At 32.4% G+C, this 27439-nt stretch overlaps 5 protein-coding genes across 6 annotated transcripts; 2 read left to right on the top strand and 3 right to left on the bottom strand.

Moving 5' to 3' along the window:
• Positions 1-242: 242 nt before the first annotated feature.
• On the bottom strand, positions 243-3828 carry LOC106707688 (succinate--CoA ligase [ADP/GDP-forming] subunit alpha, mitochondrial). Of its 2 annotated transcripts, XM_045682168.1 has the most exons (6): positions 3700-3828; positions 2598-2983; positions 1846-2040; positions 1576-1755; positions 1042-1050; positions 243-473 (listed from the first exon to the last, which is right to left on the bottom strand). In XM_045682168.1, exons 1-6 carry the CDS (start codon positions 3734-3736, stop codon positions 258-260), a joined length of 1023 nt encoding a protein of 340 aa, XP_045538124.1. In that variant the 5' UTR covers positions 3737-3828; the 3' UTR covers positions 243-257. The 2 variants fall into 2 exon arrangements, with proteins under 2 accessions (XP_045538124.1, XP_045538125.1); XM_045682169.1 differs by lacking the exon at positions 1042-1050 and having other exon boundaries at positions 3700-3827.
• A 231-nt stretch (positions 3829-4059) lies between these two features.
• LOC106721766 (mannose-1-phosphate guanyltransferase beta) lies at positions 4060-8937 on the top strand. Its single transcript, XM_045682206.1, has 6 exons — positions 4060-4351; positions 4742-4984; positions 5434-5563; positions 6117-6278; positions 6872-7036; positions 8572-8937. Exons 1-6 carry the CDS (start codon positions 4178-4180, stop codon positions 8805-8807), a joined length of 1110 nt encoding a protein of 369 aa, XP_045538162.1. The 5' UTR covers positions 4060-4177; the 3' UTR covers positions 8808-8937.
• A 10487-nt stretch (positions 8938-19424) lies between these two features.
• Positions 19425-21539, top strand: LOC123721933. Its single transcript, XM_045682155.1, has one exon. It carries the CDS (start codon positions 19813-19815, stop codon positions 21076-21078), a length of 1266 nt encoding a protein of 421 aa, XP_045538111.1. The 5' UTR covers positions 19425-19812; the 3' UTR covers positions 21079-21539.
• Positions 21540-23088: 1549 nt separating this feature from the next.
• Positions 23089-24280, bottom strand: LOC106708936 (putative glutathione-specific gamma-glutamylcyclotransferase 2). Its single transcript, XM_045682239.1, has 3 exons — positions 23984-24280; positions 23576-23804; positions 23089-23301 (listed from the first exon to the last, which is right to left on the bottom strand). Exons 1-3 carry the CDS (start codon positions 24116-24118, stop codon positions 23114-23116), a joined length of 552 nt encoding a protein of 183 aa, XP_045538195.1. The 5' UTR covers positions 24119-24280; the 3' UTR covers positions 23089-23113.
• Positions 24281-25632: 1352 nt separating this feature from the next.
• Positions 25633-27126, bottom strand: LOC106721784 (CCR4-NOT transcription complex subunit 9). Its single transcript, XM_014499084.2, has 2 exons — positions 25998-27126; positions 25633-25733 (listed from the first exon to the last, which is right to left on the bottom strand). Exons 1-2 carry the CDS (start codon positions 26894-26896, stop codon positions 25718-25720), a joined length of 915 nt encoding a protein of 304 aa, XP_014354570.1. The 5' UTR covers positions 26897-27126; the 3' UTR covers positions 25633-25717.
• Between the last annotated feature and the right edge of the window lie 313 nt (positions 27127-27439).

The raw sequence follows: 27439 nt of genomic DNA, 5'->3' as shown, positions 1-27439 counted from the left end.
CTTTTCTAACAATATAGTGCATTATAATTCCATAATGAGGTAACGGTTACAACTTGTTTAAAGAAAAAAAAAACAAGTAAAAAAGAGTATATTTCGGGGCGGAATAGACACTGGTTTAACAGTTTTCACGATTAAGAAAAATAAAATCTGACTGAAACAACGATTTCAAAATAAATAATGTCGATATAATTGCTAAAAATCTATACAAAATGAACAGATAGAAGTTTTTTTTTTTTCTGAAAAAACTTGTCTAGAATTTAGACAATTTCCAATCGTTTCATCTCTTTGAGTAATTCGACACCCATCTTGGCGGGGGAACGGGTTACGATCACATTGGCTTTTTCCAATGCCTTTATTTTATCCATGGCACCACCTTTTCCACCTGAAATGATGGCACCAGCATGGCCCATACGTCTTCCAGGCGGGGCAGTCAGACCTGCGATAAACGATACCACCGGCTTGGCTTTTTGACCCTGAAATAAAACAAATACTTATTACAAAACTCAAAGTTAAAGACTGTTAACACGTTCAATGCCACTCCGAAATTTTGTATAACATATGGCTCGGCAAATCATAACACTTTCACTGCTATCAACTCGACCTTCGAGTTATTACGTGAAAAACGTTGTGGCTTTAAATGTGATAAGTGATCATCAGACGTATCTAAGTGGTATTTACCTTTATAAACAAAAAATCAACTTAATTTTTAACTATATCTGTGAAATTTGATGATTAACCTAAAGCTACTGTGGTTGTGTAACGTGATTTTACATTCTGTCACTTAAAAAGTGAAAATGGTATACAAGTGTTTCACAAATTCACTCATTAACTACTCAAATCACTAAGAATTAATTAAATGATACTATGCATAACTTTTATATAATGAATCTGCAATGAATCAATTGAAAGTACTTCATAAATGATAAAAAAAAAATCATAACATCAAAATGAATCTGATAAAACCACAGCAAACAACACACCAAGGTATCTGATAAGATTTATGATACAACATAACCTTTTTGCAATGTCTTGATCCGTTACCTTTTTCGCCTAAAAACAGAATTTAAATTGAGAAAAATATATTTTTAATTTTATGCAAAACTATTATTTTTTACGATTTTATATTCAGTTTCGGATTAACTTTAAAACTATGGGTTAATTTTTTTTGAATTTTTTATTTCAAAATTTTACCTACTTTGACGAACTTGTTTGCTAGCGAAGCTTTGGCTATTTCTTTTATTCAACTAATGCTTTAGCTTTACTTCCATATCCTCTAGAAAATTTTTATTACTCCACTAATATTCGATAAATTTAACACATTCAATGCTATCTCTGCAAGTTCACTTCAGTACGAGAAATCTATCAATTAATCTGAGATTTACGAATATTATAGAAGAGGCTAAAATTATTTTGCCACATTATCTCTTATCACAGTCTATTAAAAAATCCTTTTTTTGCTAGAGACAGGCAGAGTTTTGTATTTGTTACGAAACAACAACACAATTTATGCCAGTAAGAGGCGTAGAGGCTGGTACGTATCTTCAATTATTAAACGCAAATAAAACATTAACTTACAGTGTTATATTGGGTAAGATATTCCGAAGCCAATTCTTCAGCTTGGCCACCAATTTCACCAATGAGAATGATTCCTTTCGTTTGAGGGTCCTGAAGGAACACCTCTAGGCAATCAATAAAGTCCGTTCCATTGAAGGGATCACCACCAATGCCAACGCAAAGGGTTTGTCCAAGACCAGTCTGGAATTTGATATCATTATAAATATTATGCAATTCGAAAAAAAATGTTTATAATAAATATGAAATAAACAATTCGAATAGGGTACTCACAACTGTAGTTTGATGGCAGGCTTCATAAGTGAGGGTACCAGAGCGAGATACAACACCAATGCAACCAGCTTTATGCACCGCAGCCGGCATGATGCCAATCTTGCACTTCTCCGGAGCAATGATGCCTGGGCAGTTGGGCCCCACCAGCCGCGACTTGTTCTGCCGCAGAAGTGCGTGCTTCACGCGGACCATGTCCTGCAAATTTATACAATGCCTATTTAGTTACATAAATGACAAAAACAGAAAAAAAAACTCTTGGCATAATATACTTTATATCCCAACATCATTTAAAGTTAATTGTAAACCATTGTCTTATATAATGTAACTTTAACTGTTTAAACCAGTTTTTTCTAATACTTTCAGGACACAGTCAGTTGAAAACCTCTGACTTGTGAGAAATTTTATGTGACAAGTATAAATTTTTATACATTATGTACTTATGTTAGTTACATAATAGAACAGGAAAATTTACATTAGTGGTTTATGCATGAACACAAACACTACTTTTTATTGCCATGTTAAGAAACAACATTCATAAATTAGCATTAATGAAAACGGAATTTAAAAAGAGTGCAGTACCTTTATTTCTTTAAAATCTCAATTCTACTGCCAAGAGATTTGTGATAATAGATCCACATTTACAAACAGAAGCCTATGAGGAGTAGGAAATCCAATAGATGCCAGTTATTAATGTGAAATGATATATTATTATTAATAACTGTTAAATTAAATGAGAATATAAAAATATTTACATGTTGAGGAACACCTTCCGTAATGCAGACAATAAGAGGAACTTCCGCGGCTACAGCTTCAAGGATAGCAGCTGCAGCGCCAGGTGGTGGTACATAAATCACTGAGGCCTGAGCTTGAGTCTTCTCCATGGCTTCTTTTACGGTGGCAAATACAGGCTTCCCGAGATGCTCGGTGCCGGCTTTCTTTGGGGACACACCTCCAACAATATTTGTCCCATAGTCCAATGCTTGCTGGCTGTGGAAGGTGCCCTGTTTGCCAGTGAAGCCTTGAACAATGACTCTAGTCTCTTTGGTAAGTACGAGATTTTTACGTGTTTGTTCATATGGCTTTCCGGCACTGCCGCTTGCACATGATGAGTATCTCACACTGGTGAGTCTCAGGCCATCTGTTGTAAAACGAGAAGTACACATCAAATATGTTCATTGTAACATTATTGGTTTATGTTGTTACTAGTATATGTTTGGGTAGTTAAAAATAGTGATTGTACAATTTCTGTTATAAATTAAATAATGCTAAAAATTAGTCACAGAACTATGAAATATCTAAATAAGAAACATGTTTATATAATTTCATATTATATTGCATGTTATTATTAGTTTACAATAACAAAACATAATATGTGATAATAAGTATTGTTTGTAATTTTCAAGATCAAAGTTCAGTTATTATAGTATATTATATATTTTTTGAATGAGAATTCTTCCTAAATTACAAATGCATTATGTTTTTCAAATTTATCTAACAGAAGCGTAATTAATCAATTTTTTTGATTTCTAGCCGTTCGTTTTACTTCATCAGATCCAGTGTTTAAAAATTATGACTGCAGATATCATTTATTTATAGATGAAGGTCTCGGTGAAATTAGTGTTTAATTAATCTGACATTGTACAAAGCCAGGTTTCTAATAGTATTATACATTTTGTGAATTATCACATGATGATGTGATTACCCTTTTAAAATATTTTTTTAATTATTGACTTTCAAAGTCTATGCCAGTCATGACAAGGTTATTGTCACGTACAAAAAAATTAGCGTGATAAGACTTTGGTGTTTGTTATGATAAAATGAAGGAATGAAACATAAAAATATATGTAAACTTACCTTTTACCCAAGGAAGAATTCGACCTGAGACAGCCATTGTATAATTTTTTTGAATTTAATAAAATTTCTAATATGACACTGACAGCCTGCTAGCCATTACGTAATGTCATATTAGAGAAATAGACAACAGCGAAACCTTGTTCTATCAAATTATTGACTTTTGATACGACCAGAAACGGCAGTGGAAACAAAGCTTTTCCGTTTCGTTCAAATTAATTTATACTTCAAATCCGATTTAGTTGTTAAGGTAAATATAACTGTTTCTATGATGAGGACAAGATCAATTTTTTACCCTAAATTTTAATTTATTTTTTTGTTATTTTGTCTAGCTTTTTATTGTTTGGCAGTTAGCGTCAGGTTGTTTTCAACAAAGGTGAACGTCATATAAATAAACGTCAATAAACGTAAAGTTGTAAAAGGGCGCCACGTACAAGGTGATATTTGTTATTAAGATAACGAAGAATCTTAAATTTGCAAAATGTGCGGTTCAGATAAAAAATTAGGAGAAATTAGGGCTCTAATACTGGTTGGTGGTTATGGGACTCGTTTGAGACCATTGACATTGAGCAGACCAAAGCCACTTGTGGAGTTTGCAAACAAACCAATTTTGATGCATCAAATAGAAGCTCTTGTTGAAGCCGGTGTCACACAAGTATGTGCTATTTTATATCTTTTTAGACTATTTAAAATTGATTCTACATTATTAGGTGCTAAAGCCACGTGAAGTCAACAAATTCATCACAATGTGAATGTGAACTTAGATTTTGTGGTCGTGTGGGTTCGGTAAATGGATATATGCCCGTTTACTCTACCATATCCATACCACATAGTTCAGAAACTAACCACTTTCATGAGCTTATAGGCCTAAGAGTAGTAGTTGTATGATCAACAAATGCATCACTTTTTTATTGCTACTATAAAATGACATGATTAGGCAAGATTTTATAAGTATTTTATAATGACCCCAGAAATAATAATCTAACTGGTGTTAGAGGAAAATTGATTTATATATGTTGAAAAATTGTACATACTTTATTTTCAGGTGATTCTAGCAGTTTCATACAGGGCGGATGATATGGAGAAAGAATTGACTGAGCAAGTCTCGAAACTTGGTGTATCTTTGACATTTTCTCATGAAACCGAACCATTGGGAACTGCTGGGCCTCTTGCTTTAGCCAGAGATTTACTTGCTACAAGTCCAGAACCATTTTTCGTGTTAAATTCCGATGTTATATGTGATTTTCCTTTCAAAGAATTAGCCAAATATCATAGAAGTCATGGAAAGGTAGAACACATTTTTTTTTTTTGGAATAATGCTTATAATGTAACCACAAAAATCAGGGATACTTAGTCATAATAGCTGATAGCATGTATAAGTTATATAGTATTCTTTACGTCTTAACCAATGTTATATGGTGGTTGGGTGTTGTACTATATAAGACTACAGGGAAAGAATTAAATTTGATTCCCACATAGGATTGGATGTCTTACTGCAAAATGTCACCTTAATACCTATTTGGCATATATAGTGAGTCCAAGAGTCTGCAATAATTTCTCTTGCTTATTGAGGTTAGTCTCTAACTCAAGTTTCTCAATTATAGACAATGACTCAATATCCAGTGGCCAATAACATTTTAGTGAGATGGGTAGGAAATAAATGTTCTCAACTGTGTATACAAATATACATGCTTTGTTCTAAATTTTAAGTCCTATGTCAATTTTGTTTTATTCAAGGAAGGCACTATTGTTGTGACAAAAGTGGAGGAGCCAAGTAAATATGGAGTTGTTGTTTACAAAGAAGACGGTCAAATTGAAAGTTTTGTTGAAAAGCCGCAGGAATTTATTTCAAACAAAATTAACGCCGGTGAGTATATAATATCCAATATATAAAATTCTCATATCTCAATGTTAGTTACCATACTCCTCCGAAACGGCTTGACTGATTTCTATAAAATTTCATGTGCATATTCAGTAGGACTGAGAATCGGCAACTATCTATTTTTCATACGCCATTAAGTTTTTTTAAATTGCGCGCGAACGGAGTCGCGGGCGACAGCTAGTAATATTATAAAATAAACAACAACTAATATTAATCTATAACTGTAGAGTGGAATTATTAAATAAAATAAAATATATTCCTCTAGCTACAGATTTCTTGTGCTAAAAAATCATGTAAAGATAAACAGTTGAACTTGGATAGATGAGTCATTGTCGAGTCCTGATAGACAACCTCCATTAGCAAGAAACTGTTTAAAGAGACCTCTCTTGGACTCTCCAGGATCGGCTGTAGTTATCTCTGTTTTTGAAAATTCTCATTTTGTCTCTATCCCCCATTCTCTGGTGATTGGTCTAGTGACTTCACTTTCATACATAGTCATAGTAGTAATCTTAATACATTATTTTTTTATAATTTTCAGGTATGTACATATTAAATCCATCTGTACTGAGTCGGATTGAACTTAGACCAATGTCAATAGAAAAGGAAGTGTTCCCATTTATGGCACAAGATGGTCAGTTGTATGCTATGGAGTTACAAGGCTTCTGGATGGATGTCGGACAACCTAAAGACTTTTTAACAGGTATATTAAAAATTAAAATATATTCAGTAGTACATTTTAATAGTATACATTGTTTCAAATGCCAAAAATTTAAACTTTAAAAATTTAAATGTACCTTATTATGCTGAAAGATCTAAAATGATAACATTAACGAAAACTAGCTTATTCACAAAAGCTTTTTATGTTTGAATCACAATAAAAAAAATAACAAGAGTTCTAATAAAAAAAAAAAAGTTGTGTCTGTTTTCATCTTTTATTATTTGCAATGAAAGAAAAAAAAATTACACATCTGGAGTTGGAAAAAAATAAGATGGGTTATTTGTGAAATTTCTATTTGTAATTAAACTTAATACAAAAACAGCTTTTTCCAATATGAACGAAATAATTTTTTTTTATGAAACAAGCTTTTACCCGCGACTACGTCCGCGTGGAATAAAAAAAAATGCACACAAGATAAAAAAATTCCTATGTCCTTCTCCTAGTTCTAAGCTACCTCCCCATCAATTTTCAGCTAAATCAGTTTGACCGATCTTGAGTTATAAATAGTGTAACTAACACGACTTTCTTTTATATATATAGATAGATTTTCATATTGAAACTGTTCTCATTTCCAGGCATGTGTTTATACTTGAACAGTTTACGGCAGAAGAATTCTGATAAGTTACATGATGGGGCAGATGTTGTTGGCAATGTACTGATCGATCCAACAGCAACCATCGGCAAAGGATGTAGAATCGGACCAAATGTTACTATCGGACCAGATGTAGTTATTGAAGATGGTAAGAGTTTTTTACGCATTTGGTATAACATAATATGTATTTATGTCTTTATTTATGACTTTTTATGATTGAGGGATGTCATTTTATCCAAATATTTCCTTGTAGTAGTTCAGTTAGTCATTTTTACAATAACAACTGCTTACATCAGTTAACTAGTTCTCGGTAGAGATAAGAGATTTTTGTTTGGCTCCTTCATAGACTTCTGTCTTTCATATTCCATAAATTTCCTTCTATAGTAGGATGATAAACCAACTAACAGTTTTTTTTTTCATATAAAGATAAAAATATAAATATGCTAACACTTTTTTTCTGTACAAGTTTTATATTATTAATAATAAATGGGTACTTGTACTATCAAATAACATAGTCATAGTACAAGATAATGGATAATGTTTCCGTCCCGTCACAGTAGATATAAAACGCAGTTTGTATGTCACGATTTTCATTATATTAATAACTAAAGAAATCAAGTTCATGTTACTATGAATATCTACTCTTAGTAATCACTTAATGACTCAGAGTATAAATTTCTAACAATAAATCTGCATTAAAAACTATCTATGTAAAACAAAAATATTCTAACTGCTCACTATTTGAGTGCTAAGGAATTTCCCTTTAGTGCATATTCTTTCTACTAAATTCACACTAAGGTACACTCTTGATGTTTTAGTGTGTCAAACTTTTGACATTAGAAATTAATCCGTTCTAGGAATAAGGTTACATCTTATATGGGAACTCAATAATCATCATCATCATCATCAGCTCACTATACGTCCCCACCGAGGGGCTCGGAGCCTACCCCAAGTTAGGGGTGACTAGGACATAGTCAACCACGCTGGCCCAGTGCGGGTTGACTTCACACATATCATTGAATTTCTTCTCTAATATGTGCAGCATCACGATGTTTTCCTTCATCGTAAGAACATCGGATAAATGTACATATGTAAATCGAAAATCGAAAAACACATTGGTACATGGCGGGATTCGAACCTAGAACCTGCAGATTGCAAGTCAAGTGATTAACCCCTGAGCCCACCAACGCTCAATAAGATGTAACTTTATTCATCTGAGTAGTTGAAATATGTCCCACAAACACATACAAGGTCACACGCACTTCTTTTTTTATTACTAAGTTATTTTTTTATTTAATTAATTTAATTTCTATTTAAATTCCTATCTTTATTACACTCATTATTTATTTTCTAAGATGCAATAGGAAATAAAGTCATTAGCTTCTTAAATACAAGTTAATCTAACTAAAGAGTCAAGGCAATATTAAAAAAAAAAACTAACTAACTAACTAGGGTGACGCAGAGACCCAAAGTGGGCCTTGGCCTCCGACAACAAAAGTCTCCACTTTCTCCGATCCCGCGCCGTCCCGACCCAGGCAATATTGGTGCTGGAATATTAGCATCCAATCTTACTAATATTATAAATGCTAATTTAGATGGATGGGCTATTAATTAAGTTTTTTTTAATTCCGCGCGGACGGAGTCGCAGGCAGCTAGTAAAGAATATTTTTCTTATCTATCTAGGTGCATGTATAAAACGCAGTACTATACTCCGTGGTGCATGTGTACGTCAGCACGCGTGGTTGGATGGATGTATTGTTGGCTGGAGGTCAGTAGTCGGCAGGTGGGTACGTATGGAGAACTGTACTGTGCTCGGTGAAGATGTTATAGTCAAAGATGAGTTGTATGTTAACGGAGGACAAGTATTACCTCACAAGTCTATAGCACTCTCCGTTCCTGAGCCACAGATTATTATGTAAGGTTTACACTCTTGGAGTATGAAAACATACTCCAATAGCCCTTTCAGTAGAATTCTGCTGCCGTGATAGTTGTTAATATTGCAGTCACTATTTTGTAAATAAAAAAAAATGTGATCCGTCATGGGACATCTGGCAGATGTGAAACATCGTGTGTGTACAAGTAATATGCATAAAAGATAATATTATTAAAATAATGTATATATATATATATATATATATATACCTTAGTATAGAGTGGCGACCCGTCGCCACGCCAACAATTCGGTTTACAAGTGATCCCATAGATGTTTCACATCAAAAATTAATGGTTGACTAAATCTTACTTCTTACTGATATAAATGAGAAAGTTTAAATGGATGGATGTATGTTTGAATGTATCTCCAGAATGCTTTAACGGATTTTGATGAAATTTAGTACAGATCTGGAAGAATACATAGGCAACTTATTAATGTTTTTTTAATACCGCACGAATACGCGGGCGATAGCTAGTTTATTAATTATAATGTCACTGCAGTGGAATTCTACTGTTTGAAAAAAAATGATATGATTTTAGTACAAGCATTTGCAGTTGAAATAAGAGCTTTGTATATTTTGTAAACGCAAAAAAGGCAAGAATTTTTATACGATGGTTTTAGTTTTTTTTTTTAGTTTGAAAAAATATTAATTCTAAAACGAAGATAAGCATTTCAATAGCCAGTGCCAGTTGTTTACAAAAATTATAAGTTCTTTTGACGAGTACTTTATAGTACCAGTTGGCACGTCAGCCAGTAGATCACTCTTGTTCTTGACGTGCCAACTGTTATGCCGTGTATTTGTATATCTTCATACATTAGTACAAGTATTAAAATAAGTGTAATTAATTGAATGATGTTAACATTTGAATGGACATTGAAATTTACAATTTTTAATACTTTCGTACAATTTTATATGATATATTGTTTATTTAAGATATTCCATACTTTAGAGATTTGATTAAAAAATAAAATAATCCTATAGTTCGTTGATTTATTTTCTAATGTTAAAACAAATATATAAATATGTATGGCTATTATTTTTATTATTTATAAGAGATGTAACTCTTTTCGTTGGACGGATCCGACATCGACAAGTCCGACGTAACGATTACACCTCATAAATGAGATACGAAAAATTACTTCTTTTATCGGATCTCTATAGATCCCACAAGAGATATAACTCTTTTATGGGATCTCTAGAGATCCCACAAGAGATATAACTCTTTTATCGGATCTCTATAGATCCCACAAGAGATATAACTCTTTTATGGGATCTCTAGAGATCCCACAAGAGATATAACTCTTTTATCGGATCTCTATAGATCCCACAAGAGATATAACTCTTTTATGGAATCTAGAGATCCCACAAGAGATATAACTCTTTTATTGGATCTCCAGATTCCATAAGAGGTGTAACTCTTTTAGTAGGAGGGTTTTATGTTATCCTAGTCACCCTGTTTAGATTTTATATTTCCACTTCAGCTGTGCCGATTTGTTATTTTTTTAAGTCACTGTATGTAATTTTGTTATAATAAATATACCTAAGTGTGTAATCTTTATTCATTATTATATAAAAAGTGGTTTTTAATTTAATAATTAAATACTTCGTATTACTTTCAAATTACGTTTTATAATAAAATAAAATAAAAACTTTATGTAACAAAAAACGTAATTTTGTGTATCTTCTTCTGTTGCTTATATCTTTCATTAATTAGTTTTAGGCAAATAAATTAAATGAAGATTATTTTTTTTTTAGTTTTAATGTTCAAGTTATGTATAGAAGACATTTTAATTTATGTTTATTTTTTTATATTTGGCTATGTAGACAAAATTCCATTAATTTCATACATATTACAAATATTATTTGTAAATTTTTTATATATCTAATATTTTTTTTTATTAATACTACAATAATTTTTATTCTTAATCTTCTTATTCTTAATTTTTTCAAAATTAATGAAATGACTAATAGAGAATTGTTATAAAAAGAGTGCAAAAAAACTGTAAAGGCCTAATTTTAGTCCTCTTTCCCTTCCCACCCTTTTCTTATAAGGAAAGGCTGGGAAGGGGAGGTGGATTTGATGGAGGAGCAGATGCATAGGAAGGTTAAATATTCTCTTTTTGTGTTCCTTCGTTGATTGGTAGGAAACGCATCTGCAATTGCGAATGCCTATGGGCAGCGGTCGCTTCGCCATTTCGGCGAATTCATGTGGCCGCTTGCTCGTTGGCCAACTTGTAATTAAAAAAACGTACATTCCAAGATCACTTCCAAGCATAACTTCATAATAGAATTTTCTCATGCAATTACAAAAATCCATTTAAGAGGCAAAATTTATAAATTGCCATTTCGTTGTAGTCAATTTTATGTAAAGTACATATACTTATAGGTAATATTGAAAAAAAAACATTGTGTTGCCAGTTATTTTACATTAAAAACTAAATTATTATCTATAATATAAATTATAGATAACTCTTGAATAAAACAATAACTACAATTTAAAAATAAGATTTTCGTAATTAAAAAGTTTTCAATGTTACCTATAGGAACAACTACGTGTACTATCCGGTATAATGTATATGACTTAATTTAATAAAAAAATGTTCTAGAAAAAAATTGTTCAATTGTGATTTCTATGTATTATTACATAAGGTCTAAACTACCTAAAAGCCAGCAACACCTGCTTTTCCTTTAGTAAATATTATTTTATAATTATCTTTTATATTTAATACTATCTTATTTTCCAATTTGATAGATATTTATTGAAGCACATATTTAGTTAAAACACAATTTACATTGCCTTTTATTAGCGGTATTCAACCTCAAAGTGAAATTCGTTTGAACGATCCCTTGTCATTAAATAATAGCCAACAGGAAGCCACTTTTAAATTCAAATGCGATTGTAAGACAAAAAATGTCATTTGATATTTTTCTGGAGTACACATTCTTAACACAACACATTCTAATAGTAAGAAGATACCAAGTTTTAGTTCGTTGTAAAGCTGAAAGGCAATTTTTCCGTAACTCAAACACCGCAAAAGGAAGCAACTGTACTTGCACACATTAATACATTCGGGGGGAAAAATACTTTGTTCTGGATCAAGAAGTGATCTAGATCAAGGTTTCCCAAAGTGGTCGAAAAAAGCATTGCTAATTCTCACTCTGTCTTCTAATGACCTAAGTCAGAATGAAAAATAATAATAATTGATCTTAAAATTAGGTAATTTGGCCATGAGTGTCTGTGGTAACAGTTCATTTTGGAAAAGGGGTCACTTGTCCAAAATAATTTGCAGATCCCTGATCTAGATCATTCTAGAAAATATATTAATATCAAATGAAGTTTGTCCTAATTGCATAACTATGTCTCGGCCTTATCGAATATTATCAAGTGGATATAATCACAAGTACATTTCATATCATAATTACACTGCGATAGACTTCTTATTAAAGATAATGATGTGTTACAGTTGTAACAATTGTGTTTTAAAATCATAAAATATTACAAATTAGCTTTTACACGCGACTCCGTCCGCGCGGAATAAAAAAAATGCACACAAGATAAAAAAGTTCCAATGTCCGTCTCCTAGTTCTAAGCTACCTCCCCATCAATTTTCAGCTAAATCAGTTCGACCGATTTTGAGTTATAAATAGTGTAACTAACACGACTTTCTTTTATATATATAGATACTAGCTTTTACCCGCGACTCCGTCCGCGCGGAAAAAAAAAATAGAAAACGGGGTAAAAATTATCCTATGTCCTTTTCCTGGTTCTAAGCTACCTGCCCACCAATTTTCAGTCAAATCGATTCAGCCGTTCTTGAGTTATAAATAGTGTAACTAACACGACTTTCTTTTATATATATAGATATAATACAGGACACGAGATCTTTTTAATTATAACATAAATTTCAACAAAACAAACCACAAACTTATTTGTCTGTACTTCTATGACGCTTAGGGGAAGAATAATAATTGAAAGACATCTAATACTTCAAGTTTAAAAACGATCTTTTTCGAGGCTATAGGATGAATGTTTGTTAGAAGATATCTCCAGAACAGTTTAACAAATCTCGGTGAAATTTGACACAAATGTAGGAATAGTCTGGAAGAACACAGGCTACTTATTTTTTTTAATACAGCGTGGACGGAGTCGCACAAGCTAAAACATGATATATGCCACCCGCGAAAAATATTACCCACAACAGAAAATATCAAGTTTATAAAATGAAGTTAGTGGCGTAGTAGAGTAATCTTAATTGTCGGGAATTTTTGTTATTTAAATTGAAGTTAAATGCTTATGAAATAAAACGATGACAGTTCCTGACCCATAGGTCAGGTCAACTATCAATGATGGACAAAGCGTAAAGAATGTTGCCTAATATACGAAATGCCTGTAGGTAGAGAGCAATGGCAGCCGTATATCAAAATAGTTTAGGTTAATTGATACCGTCTAAGCATGAAAAATATCTTAAAACAATAAGAATTAGTTGCGGAGCAAATATCTGAAAGAATTTCGGCCTGGGAAAGCCACAAAAAATAGATATTTTTAATTTTTCTGCCATTGTTTTTCTATATGTATTATTTTACATATAACATGATTTTATAATAATAAGACTGTTGATGCAGCTGTTTATACAGTTTCAAAATTAAAAATATCATGAATAAAAATATTATTTGTCGATGACAAAAATCTGTCTATGTCTGAGAAACGAATTTGTAATCGTGGGTTTCTAAGGTCATATTCCCCGTTTAAAACATATTGAGAGTCATCAAATGAGAGGGATGATGACATGTTTTATTCAAAATTTTTGTCTCAGAAACCAACGGTAAGTATAATTGTTCTTTTTGTTTTATTTCTATTCACCTTTGGCGTCGATTATCAATAAATTAAATGAGCTCGGGCCACGCACAGTTAAAAGGTCGTATTAAATTATGTTCCTATAAAGGAGTGAGTCAGAATCGAGAGCATGACTTTAATCGTTAGACTGGACACGCGGCTTTTTACATTTCTGTATGAAACAAGATTTTACTATGGTAGAATACGTTATTTTATTTTATACGAACGAAACTCATAGTTATTTCAATAATTTTGTTCATTTTTGAAAAGGATACGTTCAATAGAACATACTCTTAAATAGTAGTCTGTCGAGGTACAAATTTATCAAGTCATTGATCAAAAAATTCATACGTCAAAGATCACAAGTTCTGCATTACGATGAAAAAAACTAGTAAGTATTATTAGGACCTATGAGCGAACGTGGCACATACATGACATCATTAAACATTTTTTTTAAATGACACGTTGATACGTAAAGGTTTGCCATCCCTGTCATTGGTTTGTAAGACCAAATTCCCTCTGTAAAACATATCGTCATCCCTCTCATAATCTTTGATAAAACAGAGATAACAAAATACAGGGATTTTGGTCTCAGAAACCAACGACTAAACAATGTTATTCGAATTTGGTAGTTAATTTACAGTTAACCTTGTACTAACTGAACTAACTACGATCAATATTTTATTATTACACATAGCAATAGGTATGTATGTATAATATATAGGTATATAACGATAGATCTTAGGTTAGGAACATTAAGTCATTCATGAAATACCACGGTTTATTTTAAGCATAATTCCACATTCGCTCACTAATCAATTATACGGTTCTCTTTTGTCTGATACGTTAATTGTATACAGAAAAAGCTAAAGAAATAAAAGATAGTCACCATTTGTTTTTGACATGTGTTGCCTTTTACTTTCTCTTACTGACGTCATTAAACGTTTAATAAAGCCGTGTTAGTTAAGATTTCTCGTACAAATCTACACTAAGGAGACACTTAGTGATAATTTACATTAAAAAATCTTTAAACTTATGTTAGGATAAAGGATATTTTGAATGGATGAACAGAATCTACTATCATATAAAATGTTGCATAACTTGGATAAAATTCTTTGCATGAAAAAATTAACTATACGGTCTGTTAAGTATCTAAATTATGATACGATAGTAACCAAAGTTAATACAATTATTTATATACATTCTTGTACTCTCAAAAGCTTATATTGTTGGTTCAATCTCGTGCATTAAATATTTTAACGAACGCATTATATTCGTCGATAACTCCACTGTTTGTGTTACGCATAATTTATAAAATGTAATAACGGCGTGTTAAGTAAAATGTTCCGGTTTTATACTCTTTGTTTTAACGGACGATTATTTGTTTGGACTCTCGCAGTGTTTTTTGGATGGAATAGAGACTTTAGAACTAATAATATATCGATAATCAAATTTGAATTTGTCTTTTGAATAGTAAAATATGTTTTTAAGTTAAGGGAATAGTTACTTGTTAAGACAATAAATAAAAAAATAAAGCCGAGAAGTAAACAGCTGTCGATCGCGACTCTGTCCGTGTGGAATAAAAAAATAACTTAATAAGTAGTCTATGTGTTCTTCCAGACTACTACATCTGTGCTAAATTTCATCAAGATCCGTTGAGCCGTTCCGAAGATACCTTCAAACAAACATCCATCCATCTAAACTTTCGCAAATAAAATATTTGTAAGATTTTTTTAATTTATTCAATTTTGTATGATTATTTTACTAGATTATTCATTAAATGAACATAAAAAATTGTTTTTTCTCTTGAATGTAACACGTGTCATACCTATCTCAACCTACACTAGTGGACGGTCACGTCGGTGTTACCATATTTGCTCAGATTACCGCGAACTTGTATGCAAATTGGCATGACATCATTGTCACATTCTGTTTCATGGTTGTGGAATTTTCGTAACAATTTTAGGGATCCCTGTGACATTAATATATTAAAGAATCTATAGCATTTGATACAGGTTTTATTACACACTAGCTGTCACCCGCAGTTTCGTCCGCGCGATATAAAAAAGTAAGTAGTAGCCCATGTGTTCTTCTAGACTATGTTGCCAAATCTCATGGAGATCCCTTATGCAGTTCTGCAGATAACTTGTAAACAAACATCCATACATCCATCTAAACATTCGCATCTATATATATAAAAAAAGTTGTGTTAGTTACACTATTTATAACTCAAGATCGGTCGAACTGATTTGACTGAAAATTGGTGGGCAGGTAGCTTAGAACCAGGAAACGGACATAGTATAGTTTTTATCCCGTTTTCTATTTTTAATTCCGCGCGGACGGAGTCGCAGGTAAAAGCTAGTATAGTATAGTTATAGTATTGCATTATATGTGATGAAAACTTTAAAATACTTCTCTACACCTACATACTAAATTATTTTCAGATATACGGAACCAAAAATTAGTTCTCATTTCACTATAAACCAACGAATGTATAATACATTCGGATTATCTTAAAGACGAAATGCAAATTAGGTAAACATGAGACAAGATGGAAGACACCTACGTTATCTTGTTTATTTATCTAATTACAGTTTGCTTTTTCTCCGAAATTGTCATTACAGCTAACGACTCAACTGATTTAGTTTACTAGAAAACAGTTTTTTCTAACGGGAAATTTCAATATATCTGTGTATGTTAATAAAATAGAAGTCTTGTAATATGTTTTATATTAGAAAATACTATCTGGAAATCTCAAATATAAATTACTCTAGAATCTAAGAATCTAGATGTAGATCATAGTCTGGAAGAACACATAGGATACTTATTAAGTTTTTGTTTTAATTCCGGGCAGATGGAGTCGCGGGCTACAGTTAGTAACATTATAATAATAGAACCTATAACGATATACTTTTTTATTTTGTCGTTTGTAATTCGACTATTGATTTGTGGTTCGAAGTCAACACAACATTTCGACAGCGGCATTGTAATAAATATAACAGACAACCGCATTTCATACACTTATTGCCCAATCGTTAACCGCATTTTATTTACAAAACAACTTATTATTTACACGTATATGAATAATAATTGTGAATCATGCTAAAGTTATTTTAATAATTATTATGTACGTTTACTTTAGCAGGAAAGAGGAAAATATTATATTATTATTTTATGTATATAGCTGTTATTTACTAATCGGTACATGTTATTAAATAAGAACAATTTACAAATAACAATAAGTAACAGGAAGATAATTTGTAAATAAATAATTTAATTAGTTAAATTAACTAATTAGTGTTTGTTACCAAAATACTTTTTCAAAGAAATATATCGTAATATTATTCGTTAGGTAACACAAATTATACTTTAAGAATGTTATTATTAACATCTTCATTATGGGAGAGCTCTATTAATAGTTATTAGTTATAGACTATTATAAAACATCTAGAAATATCTAATAGTTAATTGTCCATTGTCTTTCAATTGAAAAAAAGAACTCTATATATATATATAGTAATAATATTGGAGTGTCTGTACGTAATATTGAAAAAAAACATGTTTCGTACACATGATATATTTGCATTGATGATAATGAAAAACCAATTTTTTTTTTTAAGAGTGTCTGTCCGCAAATCCGTGTTTATTTTGGGTAATCTCCGTAACGGCTGACCCGATTATGACGGAACTTTGACGGAAAGGTTGATGCATTCGTCCACATTATAGGCTACTTTTAATTATTCGCTGACGAAGTCGCGGGCAACAACTATTAGCAAATATATTCGCCTGTTTTTTTCTAATAAAAATATAGAACAAACAAATATGTAGGCTATATCAACTTATTTGAAAGATTTACCTACATTCGTGATAAGACCGGTAGTAAACATTTTTTAATTTAATTTTTTTTTATTGACTTATAGCAGCATACGAAATAATATGGCCAGTGTACCAATTTAGGTAAACAAAAATTAAATGTTCTTGACATTTCAAAACCTGGTTTTAACCTTAAGATTTGTATCAAAATGTCGAAGAATTCTTTTTAAAGTAACCCTTTTATTTATTCTGTATTTCGTAACCAGAAAAATAACTTAAACGAACGGACCTTGAATATTAACAAAGTACAATCGTGTAGAGTTGTAGGTGGACGATCAATAAAATTAAATATTAATAATATGAAATGATAGAACCAGAAGATGCGACCTTGGAATTGCAGCGTGGGCTTTATGACAATAATCAAAAGATTTTTTAAATCTTAATGTAGGTTTTCACTGTCAAAACACTTGTATAGAAACATATTGGTGTTACTTTCATTCTCTTTTTAAAAATAGAGACAACAATATTTTATTTATTTATACACGTATTGCAATATTTCACGGTTAAAGTAGTATAAATAAAAATCAAACATATACCTATATGATGTATTAAATGTGATAAAAAAACATTATTCTACAGTAACTATATATATGCAATAAGCCAGGGATGGCAAACCTTTTTATTAATGTGCCATTTTTCTAAAGATATGTTTAAAGACGTGCCATTTTTTTTTACTTTATTATAATTGAGAGATGGTATTCCGTGGCATAGGCGTTCGCTCTTCATTTAATACTTAATTTACACTTTTTCTGTAGTGCGTTATAAATATAATGTTGATAGACGTGATCAAAATATTGTGTCGAGTGCCATTGGTTTGCCATCCCTGCATTAGGCACTCAATTTACTTTTAAAGTTTAAAAGCGTCTTGACATCAATATACTGTAAGATTTTAAATAATACTTTTAAAGTCTATTTCTTAATCTTCCTATAATATTATTTCGGAAACACCAAAGTTATTTATAGCTGTTTATTTCACACAGCGATTAATACGATGCAGGAAATTGCATTAAAAGCATATAGTTGTTCAATGCCAACTTTAAACGAAGTTAAAAACCTTTCTCTACCAATTGTTAAACTAGAACGTTGAAGGTTGGACTCTTAAAAACTCCTAGTAGTCACCGTTCACTCCAAAAGCACTAGAAAAGAAAAATTTGACAGTATATTTTGAAATGATGACAGCTTGGCGACAATTTGATATTTTAATCCTGTCATTCATGAGTCCTTGTGCAAGCTTAATTAATAAATATATGTGATTTTATTTTCATTGCTACATAAAACATTAGAGCGGTATAAAAAGGTTAACCTAAAAACTCGTAGCAACATCGGTTCAGTTAAAAATTACCGTAACAGTGCAAGCGGTTTGCCTCGTTTCTATTTTTACGATCACTTATGATAGCTACCTACTTAACTTTAAATAGAATAAGGTGAAAATCGAGCAAGGCGTGAGTAATTTTCACTGCGCTACTAAAAGAATATTCCGAGTAACACAAATAGACATGAACTACAACAGCACATGTTTCTTACGGATTTACGATAACAAACTCGCTCCATTCATATCTACAATGTGGCCTCGTATTTTTCTTCAAACATTTAATTTTGTCCCTATTTCAGTTAATTTTTAAATTTACAGACTTTATAATTTTTTTTGTTTGGTTTTACTCATGTAATTATTATCTTATTTTATTTTCATAAACAAACTTAATAAAATTAGTTTCCAATTTGAATAATTTAAAATGTATACTAATTAGTGTACTTAAAAATGTCGCTACGAAGTGCAAACTGTGTAATCGTCTATTTAATATTCTAAAGATTGTCAATTAAATGCAAAGTCTGTGTAGCGTATCGTATTTGGGACGTTTGTTTTATTATTCATTATATAATGAGCGCAGGCGATCGGCGCGGCGTCGGCGTCGGCAGCGGCGGCGCGCGCGCATTCGCTTTCACTCGGTCCGCGGGCAATTGCGGGTACGATTGTGTTGTGTTCGCGCACCGCCGCCGTTTGCGCGATTTCAATGCTCCAAGATAAAGAAAAGGCCGAGCACCGCGCGCACCTATCTTATCGGAACCACTCTATTGATCACTCATCATTATATCGCGATCGGCGCGCATCGCACCGCTGACCGGACCACCTTTATTGTCCAATTTACAGTGTAGACGTGTACGCTTTATAGGCGCGATGTTACCGGTGAAGTCATAATGTGTATCGGACCGAAATAGAAATACAGTGGTTAGCAGGAAAATAGTATCAATAACAAAAGAATTGTGGTTTGTAATCGAACGGAAATGGCGGCCAAATCGCCTACGGGCAGCGTTCGGGAAGCGATCGGCGTGGAACAGTTCAGTCAGCGACGCGAGGTGTTTGACAAGCAGGAGGGCGCGTTCGTGCCTCTGCCCGCACCCGCCAGCTCCCCGCCCGTCTACCGTGAAGTCGATCCCATCGTCACTTCCAACCACGGCAAAACAACCGCCAACTTCAAACGCAACGCGCCCGCATACTCCAGCATGCGCGAATCGAGGAGCGATGACCGGAATCATTTTGAATTCCGCACAAGAAAATACTCTGACAACTTCACTTCCGAGCTTAACCAGAGCGACGATGTCGATTACAGGACAAGCATGACCGAGAGGACTAGACGTCTATCAAAACTGAGAAGAGACTTCTTGAACTCAAATCTGCACGAGCCCAGCGCGAGCCCGCAATTCCAGCGAGCCGGTGTCCGCGCTTCGATGCCGACTAAAAGTTCTTCGGTGGTGAAATATAAAATCGAAAGCCCTAATTTGTACAAGTTTCCGTTTGCCGAGCCGTACTCCACGCCGACGCCGGTACGTAGAGTGGTGGTCGATTTGGGATCGCCAGAAGTCGACGGGAAAGAAAACGAAGATCCAGAGGCGAAAATGAGGCATCAGAGTTTGCCCGACCACGGTGTGTCTTCAAAGGTCGATCATCAAAAACTTTTCGAAGAATTAGTTAAACGTTACTCGCCTCAGCGTAAACCTATCGACTGGTCGATACCGCCAACTCGGCCGAGAGTCGTGGCCTCGGTGCCCAAATCAATTTCAAGCGGAACCGATAGCGTCGATAGCGACGACAAAAAATCCCAAGATGACAAAATGAACGGTGCAGAAAACGATGATGTATTTGAAAAAAAGATTGATTCAGAAAGAGAAAAGAATAAAAAGGAACCTAACGATGTACAGGAGAATAATATCAAAATACAAAACGGTCCTGAAGTAATACTCGAAGCGAATGATGTATTCAAGGATACGCTAATAAAAAATCAATTAGAAAATAACAACGAATCAAAAACATCCTTAACTGAGTTGGAAGAGAAGAATGATAGAGTACCAGAATTATCGCCGCTTCAGCGTCAAATAAGTAGAGAGAGTCATAAAAAACAAACACCAAACACTGACCTGACAATACCGAAGTTAATAGAGAAAATATCAGTGGAAGGCGACAATCTAGAACAGAAAACTACTAAAGGTAAAAAAGTTAAAAGAAAGCGAAGTTTCTTAGACAAGCTTCTAGGTCGTAATAAGGAGAAATGATAAGATAATCAGTGATACAAAATCGATATTGCAAAACAGCATTGCAGTAAAATAAACCTGCCAAAGATTAAGTCAAGATTACTGTGTTGTTACGACGAAATGACGTCAACGTGTGTAATCTTTCTAAATTAGAAATAAACATACAAAATTATTTGACTGTCGATATTGTTATAAGTTTTTTAGTGTGACAAAATACGAAGGCCGAACGTCTTTTTTATTTTATCTAAATGCAATGGGTGGGTTATCAGTTAACTGATAATTTGTGTGCCATGTGACACGCCCTATCTATAAAAACTTATTCCAATGAAGTAAAACATTTTGAAGTCTTATTTAATATTAATCTAGGTATTTATTAACTGCATTAAATTATTAATTCGTTCGGTTTGGAATTTTTCCTGTAAATGTGTTGTGTACACTTTGTATAAATTATATTTGTAAATATTGTTTTCATAGTATTATACAAGCGCAAATTAATTTTTATTTCTCTTGTAATATTCCCAAGGAGTATATTTAAAGAGTCTATTGCTTATTAAATGTTTTGATAAAGAACAGTGTGTTTTCATTGTATTACACAAAATAAAACATTATTATTATATCTAGGTGTTAATAAAACATGAAATGTTATTAGAAAATTATTAAAACTTCCCTTCGCGGCCGTAGATTCAAAGGCAGACCCAAAACTAGATGGAAAGTAGTGCTAAAAGACATGAGTGAGTGCTAAGTCTCAGGTGGAAGACCCCATCACCATTTGGGATACGAGCTAGGCAGAGAGAGATTAAAACTTATAGACTAACATGAGTAAAAGGTTATAAAGTAAGATAATGCGATGTTTTTCTTTTATGATTAAAAAATTATTTGTGGATATTGATATTAAATCAGCTGCGAACCGGTTCAAAATTTCAGCTCACATAATTTTGAATCTTTGAGTTGTGGTTCAATTAAATTGGCAGCTCTATATGAGTCGACGAGCCGTGAGCTGCCTGGTGACAAGCAGTTCGCAGCTCGAAACATAAATCACTGATATAATTTACACATTTGAACTGTGAGCGGATCAGCATGTCATAAATTTTAGTTAAGTTACCCATGTCTAGTTCCTTCTAATCAAATAGTCGAGCTAGCAACATCATGTAGACATGCAACGAATGTTAGAAACTTTAAAAAATAGCTGAATTGTAATGTGGGGGCACCACTATTCGGATAATCAACAGGAAGTCTGAGATACCTAAGTTATAAATAAAACTGAAAATTATTTAAATATTATTATCGCCGCTGTTTTAATCGGGATCAGGTGCAATAAACAATTGAAAAATAAAAAAATAAGTAATACGTTGAAAACATTTTCATTAGTCATTTAAAATTGTCTTACGCAAACTTTAAATTAACCATTTTAAAAACATTTTACAATTCGTAATTTTTCAACCGTGACATGACCTTATGGAATTTCCCGCATTGCAAATGCATTTAAAACAAAAAAAATAATCTTATGATTCAATGATATAAAATAAATAATAAAAAATACTGATGAGTTAGTATTCTTTATCTTTAGATTAGATAAAATATCAATAATATCAAAGTTGTAATGATGTTTTTTAACTCTACTTGTTTCAACTTCAGAAAACTGACATCTATCGGCTGTTTAAAACATTAACAACGCCCACAAAGACAACATGGTTTTTCCTTCTGAATCCTTTTAAAAATAGCGGGAATGTGGTTTCTTCACTTATGCAGTGAAGCATTCAACGACAACCGGGCTCCTAATACTTATATGAATAATTTTTTTACAAGATTTAACAGATTAAATTACAGTCAAAGGTTAGCTTTATTTTTGATTAAAAAAAAACTAAAGAATTAAGAGCATGCAGCCAAAATTTAGTTTTTAATTATGTAAAGATAAAAATGTTATATGCATAAATAAATACATACATAAATTTCAACATCATTGTTCCAGCTGTAAATAATAAATGACAACAAATTATATGTTAGTAAAATTTTATTTTACATGATGTATATTTTAGTGTATAATTTGTATATTAAACTAAATTGATTTATAATCTGTATCTAGTTTTCGCAAAGCTGCTTCAAGGTGAAATAAATGTTCATCTTCAACATCAGGTGCTATTTCTCTCATTGCATTTGCTAGATTGTACACATATTCCTTGTTAGATCCACTCGGTCCTATGCAATTTATTACTTGCTTTGCTATTTCATCTATGGAAGCAGCACCTGTAATTTAAAGACAATTTTACACACTAATAAAAACATGCATGTCCATAGAAGTACCCTGATAGTATACTTTGTTTCAATGAACCATTATCACTTGATTTTCTTTGAAAATTTTCACAAAACTACTCACTGAAAAAAATAGATCATAATGGTTACCATTTATGTAATTTGACATTCTTCTATTTAAATAAGGCACTAAATTGAAATGAGGTATAGTTCATAGTACTATTTTTTTTATTTTGATATATAATATGTGCAAATAAAATTACATTACCTGCATAGGATTCATTTTCTTTGGTTGCTACATATAAAGTTAACAAAAATGGTTCAACATTCTTGTCCTTTGGATGGAATGTGACAGTTTTCTTAGAATATCCATTTTTTTCTCTAAAATCTAGATGTTTTGTTACATTATCAATATCTTGAGCTCTAATTTTATATGCAACACCCCACACTGTGCTGTTTGGATCCTCACTTGGTACTAATGTTACTACTCTCCCAGGCTGAAATAACACAAACATAATAAAATGAAGATGGGATTTCTTTTAATAACAGCAAGTATCGATTATTTCACCAGATCTGTTCTAAATGGTTCACATGGTTCTAAAATACCGACAGCTCAAGGCTGAAAGGATATTTGAATAACCAAATGTGTTAATAAGTTATGAAGCAATTATCTCACCTTCTCGGGTATTCCTCTATGGTCTATACTATGCTGATAGAATCTTCTCAAGTAACCTTTTATGTAACCTACAAGTTTGTATTCGTATTCAAAATCTACTTTCCAAACTAAGGACCCATATCCAAAAACCCACATTATGAATTTAGATAAATATACATTTATACAATTATAAGTTTATTTATTTACTTGTCGATCTATTGATTTTTAAATTATTTGCCATCTTTGAAGGTGAACATTCAGAGATGAGTTTAATTTAATTTATCTAAATTTTTCCATTTTCATGATTACAGCTGTCAGCTTATGCCAATGTCATTATGTTCTAGTTCTAGACAAGACAACAATCGCTTTGCCAATGACTTTGACATGTACACAATTTTGAATCTTCATGCCAATGAATTTTGCCCATATAGTAATTAATGTCATCAACGCCATCCTGCCACTGATCTTCATAGTGGTCAGTGCTAAAACCCCTAGGGGTTAGGGGTTATATTTCAGGAGGAATAGATATAGTAACTGTGGGATTCTGAGACCAAAATCCCCGTTTAAAATATATTATTTTCTCTGTTTTGTCAAAGATAATGTCCGGGATGACATATTTTATACAGAGTGTCCAATAACAAATGTCATAAATATTTTCTTTTAAACTGACATAAATTAACTAATATTAGGAAATAGCAAAATATTTCGATTCAAAAATCTCTGATTTATTATGATAAGACAATGATGTAAATATTTAAAATTTTCGTAAATATAGTATAATGTTTTACAAGGAAGCAATTGAAGACATTGGAGTTGGAGTTGGGATAGTATTAAAGTATTATAAAAATAAATATTCATGTCTACTATAGCGGAAAAGCTATGTGGTGATATAGTAAATCCAGTTTTAGAACAATCATCCGCCTCTTCACATTACACAGATATTTCCAAAAGTCAAGATGCAAGTCCAACCAGATCCATTCTAATCGAAAAAAGGAAAGTCGTTAACAATATTATACCCAAGGGAAAATCTGCTGTTGTCATTACTAAATTCAGATCACGAGAAACTGTTTACAATAAAGTTTTTACTGATAAATCTATAAATACAATAATATCTGGACCTTTAACTTCTAACATTGAGTGCATGACTAATATAAGAAAAAGAGCAACATGCACTTGTGGTAGAGTTATGAAACCATTGAGGAATGATGTGAAAAATGTCCAGACATCAAAAATTCAATTATGTCAAGCTGATAAGTCATGCTACTACTGTTCCGGAACAGAATCATGCATAACCCGCTGTACACAATTCTCTGATGTTTCTGAAACTGTGAAGGATAATAATAGCTTAAGATCATATCAAATCAGTGAAAACCCTGGGACAAGCAGAAACAGAACTTGTAGGCCTGTCTATATTGACAGCCAAAGTGCTAGACATTGGGCTTTGACAAAGTATCCAAAAAGAGGTCCAGATTTTTAAAAATTAATTTCTCATTAAAAATTCAAGTGATTAATAATATTTATATTTCTAAATGAAAAACATCTAAATTATTGTTGCAAATAGTCTTAATGGACTATACAGTATGTTGTTTATTTCAAAATTCCATTTCTTCCTTGTCTTGTCTTTCAAATTTTGTGAAAAATGTGTAATTTTATAAAACAAAAATTATAGTTGAGAAAAATAAAACAATAGTACAAAAAAGTTGTAAAAGTGTATTTCTAATCCAGTCCACTACACCTGCATACAATATAATTGTTTCATCTGGTTTTGTACCTAAAAAAATAATACATTTTTAAAACAAATTCCTTTTACAAATTAAGAATTCATTAAGCAAGAATATAGAATGAAATTGTAACAATTATGCTATTTAATAAAAATAAAAAAAACAATTATCAATTCATAAGCAGAAAGTAACAAAATTTGTTGTGGAAACAACTTTTTTTTAAAGATGTATTCAATTCTATGAGATTTAAAAGTGAAGATTAACTAAAGCATAATAAATATTTCACAAATATTATTTCCTTATTTGATGCTCACATGTTTGGTTGTGCTGGGCTTGCAGGTTGTGGTGGAACTTCCAAATTCTTTATCAACTGCGCCAACCAATGCTTAGTGGAGTTATCCTCTTGAAGACATGATGTGAATGTTGCATCGCGAAGCTGATCTGGAAGACATTGTCTCAGAGCCTCCCTGGCTCTTGGGTTGTCGGACAAACGGAGATAACAGCGAACAACATGTTTCAGCAAACGTGCTGATGGCTCTTTTGCTAGAGACAAGACCATCTTACCGAGTATCATAGCTACATGAGAAAATCTGTCATATGTTTGGCATATATAGCATAAACCACTGTCATCCAATAAGATTTTCTGTAATATGAATGTGGCCACAGTCTTGGAGAGTTCCGAGCCATTTTCCATGATACGGAGACAGAGTGGTATGATTTCTGTTGTCAAAAGAAATGTAATAACTTCCTGTTCATCGGTCTTTACTAAAGCCCCTATAACACCTAGACTGGTCAAGCGCAGATATTCAAAAGGGCGAGTTTTAGACACAGTGTGAAGGAAAGGGTACAGGAACAGTGGTACATGAGCTTGCAAGAAAGCAGACCTGGTTTCTGGATGAGAAGCTACACATTGCATGAGAGCTAAAGCATTGCATACACGATTACTTTGATGGGCTGTAAGGGTAGGAGGTATCATAGCAACATAAATATTGGTGATTTCTTGTAATAAAGCAGCTATAGTTCCAAAACTATGCCACAACATAGGGGCTAAATCCTGCACCACCTCTCGTTTCTTACTTAACTCCAATAGAGCATTTTCGCGACTTTCAGGGTTACATAGCTCCAAAATCCAGGTGTACACTTTTTCTCTATCGACTGCCGCTTGCATACTTGTTTGAGCCGGGCTTTGTTGCGCACTCATGTTATTGTTCATGATTTTATGAAATGCACCCTCCAATTCTTTAACATAATTTTCTCTTGCATTATACAATTGTTCCGGCCTGGAACTCGTTGTGGGCTAGTACTTTAACTATAATAATCGAATAAAAACCTGGAATTCTCTTATTTTACTTGAAATACTACGACTATTTACAAGAAATAATAAAATCACACGCGTACACTCCCAAATAGATAATTGAATTCGAGAAAGAAGAAAGCAGATTATAAAATTGTTAATCACATCACAGAGTATGTACGACTTTGATCTCTATAAATGGATAGGTCATTGCTTGGAAATTACTTAAACGCGTCTATGAAGTTCTTGACTGTTAATTTCATCTTTATTTTTAGTTCGAATCATCACCACCCCTACTAGCCACAAGCCTATCCATGAATTAAATGAATACCTTTTTGAGAAAATTACATAGGAGTGACCAGAATTTTAAATACGAGTATATGATTAATAAAAAGATAGAGAAACCAACATCAGATTTACATTTTTTTTGATTTACATGTTTTTGTTATTTTCCTAGGTTAG

This window comes from Papilio machaon, chromosome 18 (assembly GCF_912999745.1).
Source record: "Papilio machaon chromosome 18, ilPapMach1.1, whole genome shotgun sequence".
Taxonomy (NCBI): domain Eukaryota; kingdom Metazoa; phylum Arthropoda; class Insecta; order Lepidoptera; family Papilionidae; genus Papilio; species Papilio machaon.
This window is presented reverse-complemented; position numbering and strand designations above follow the sequence as displayed.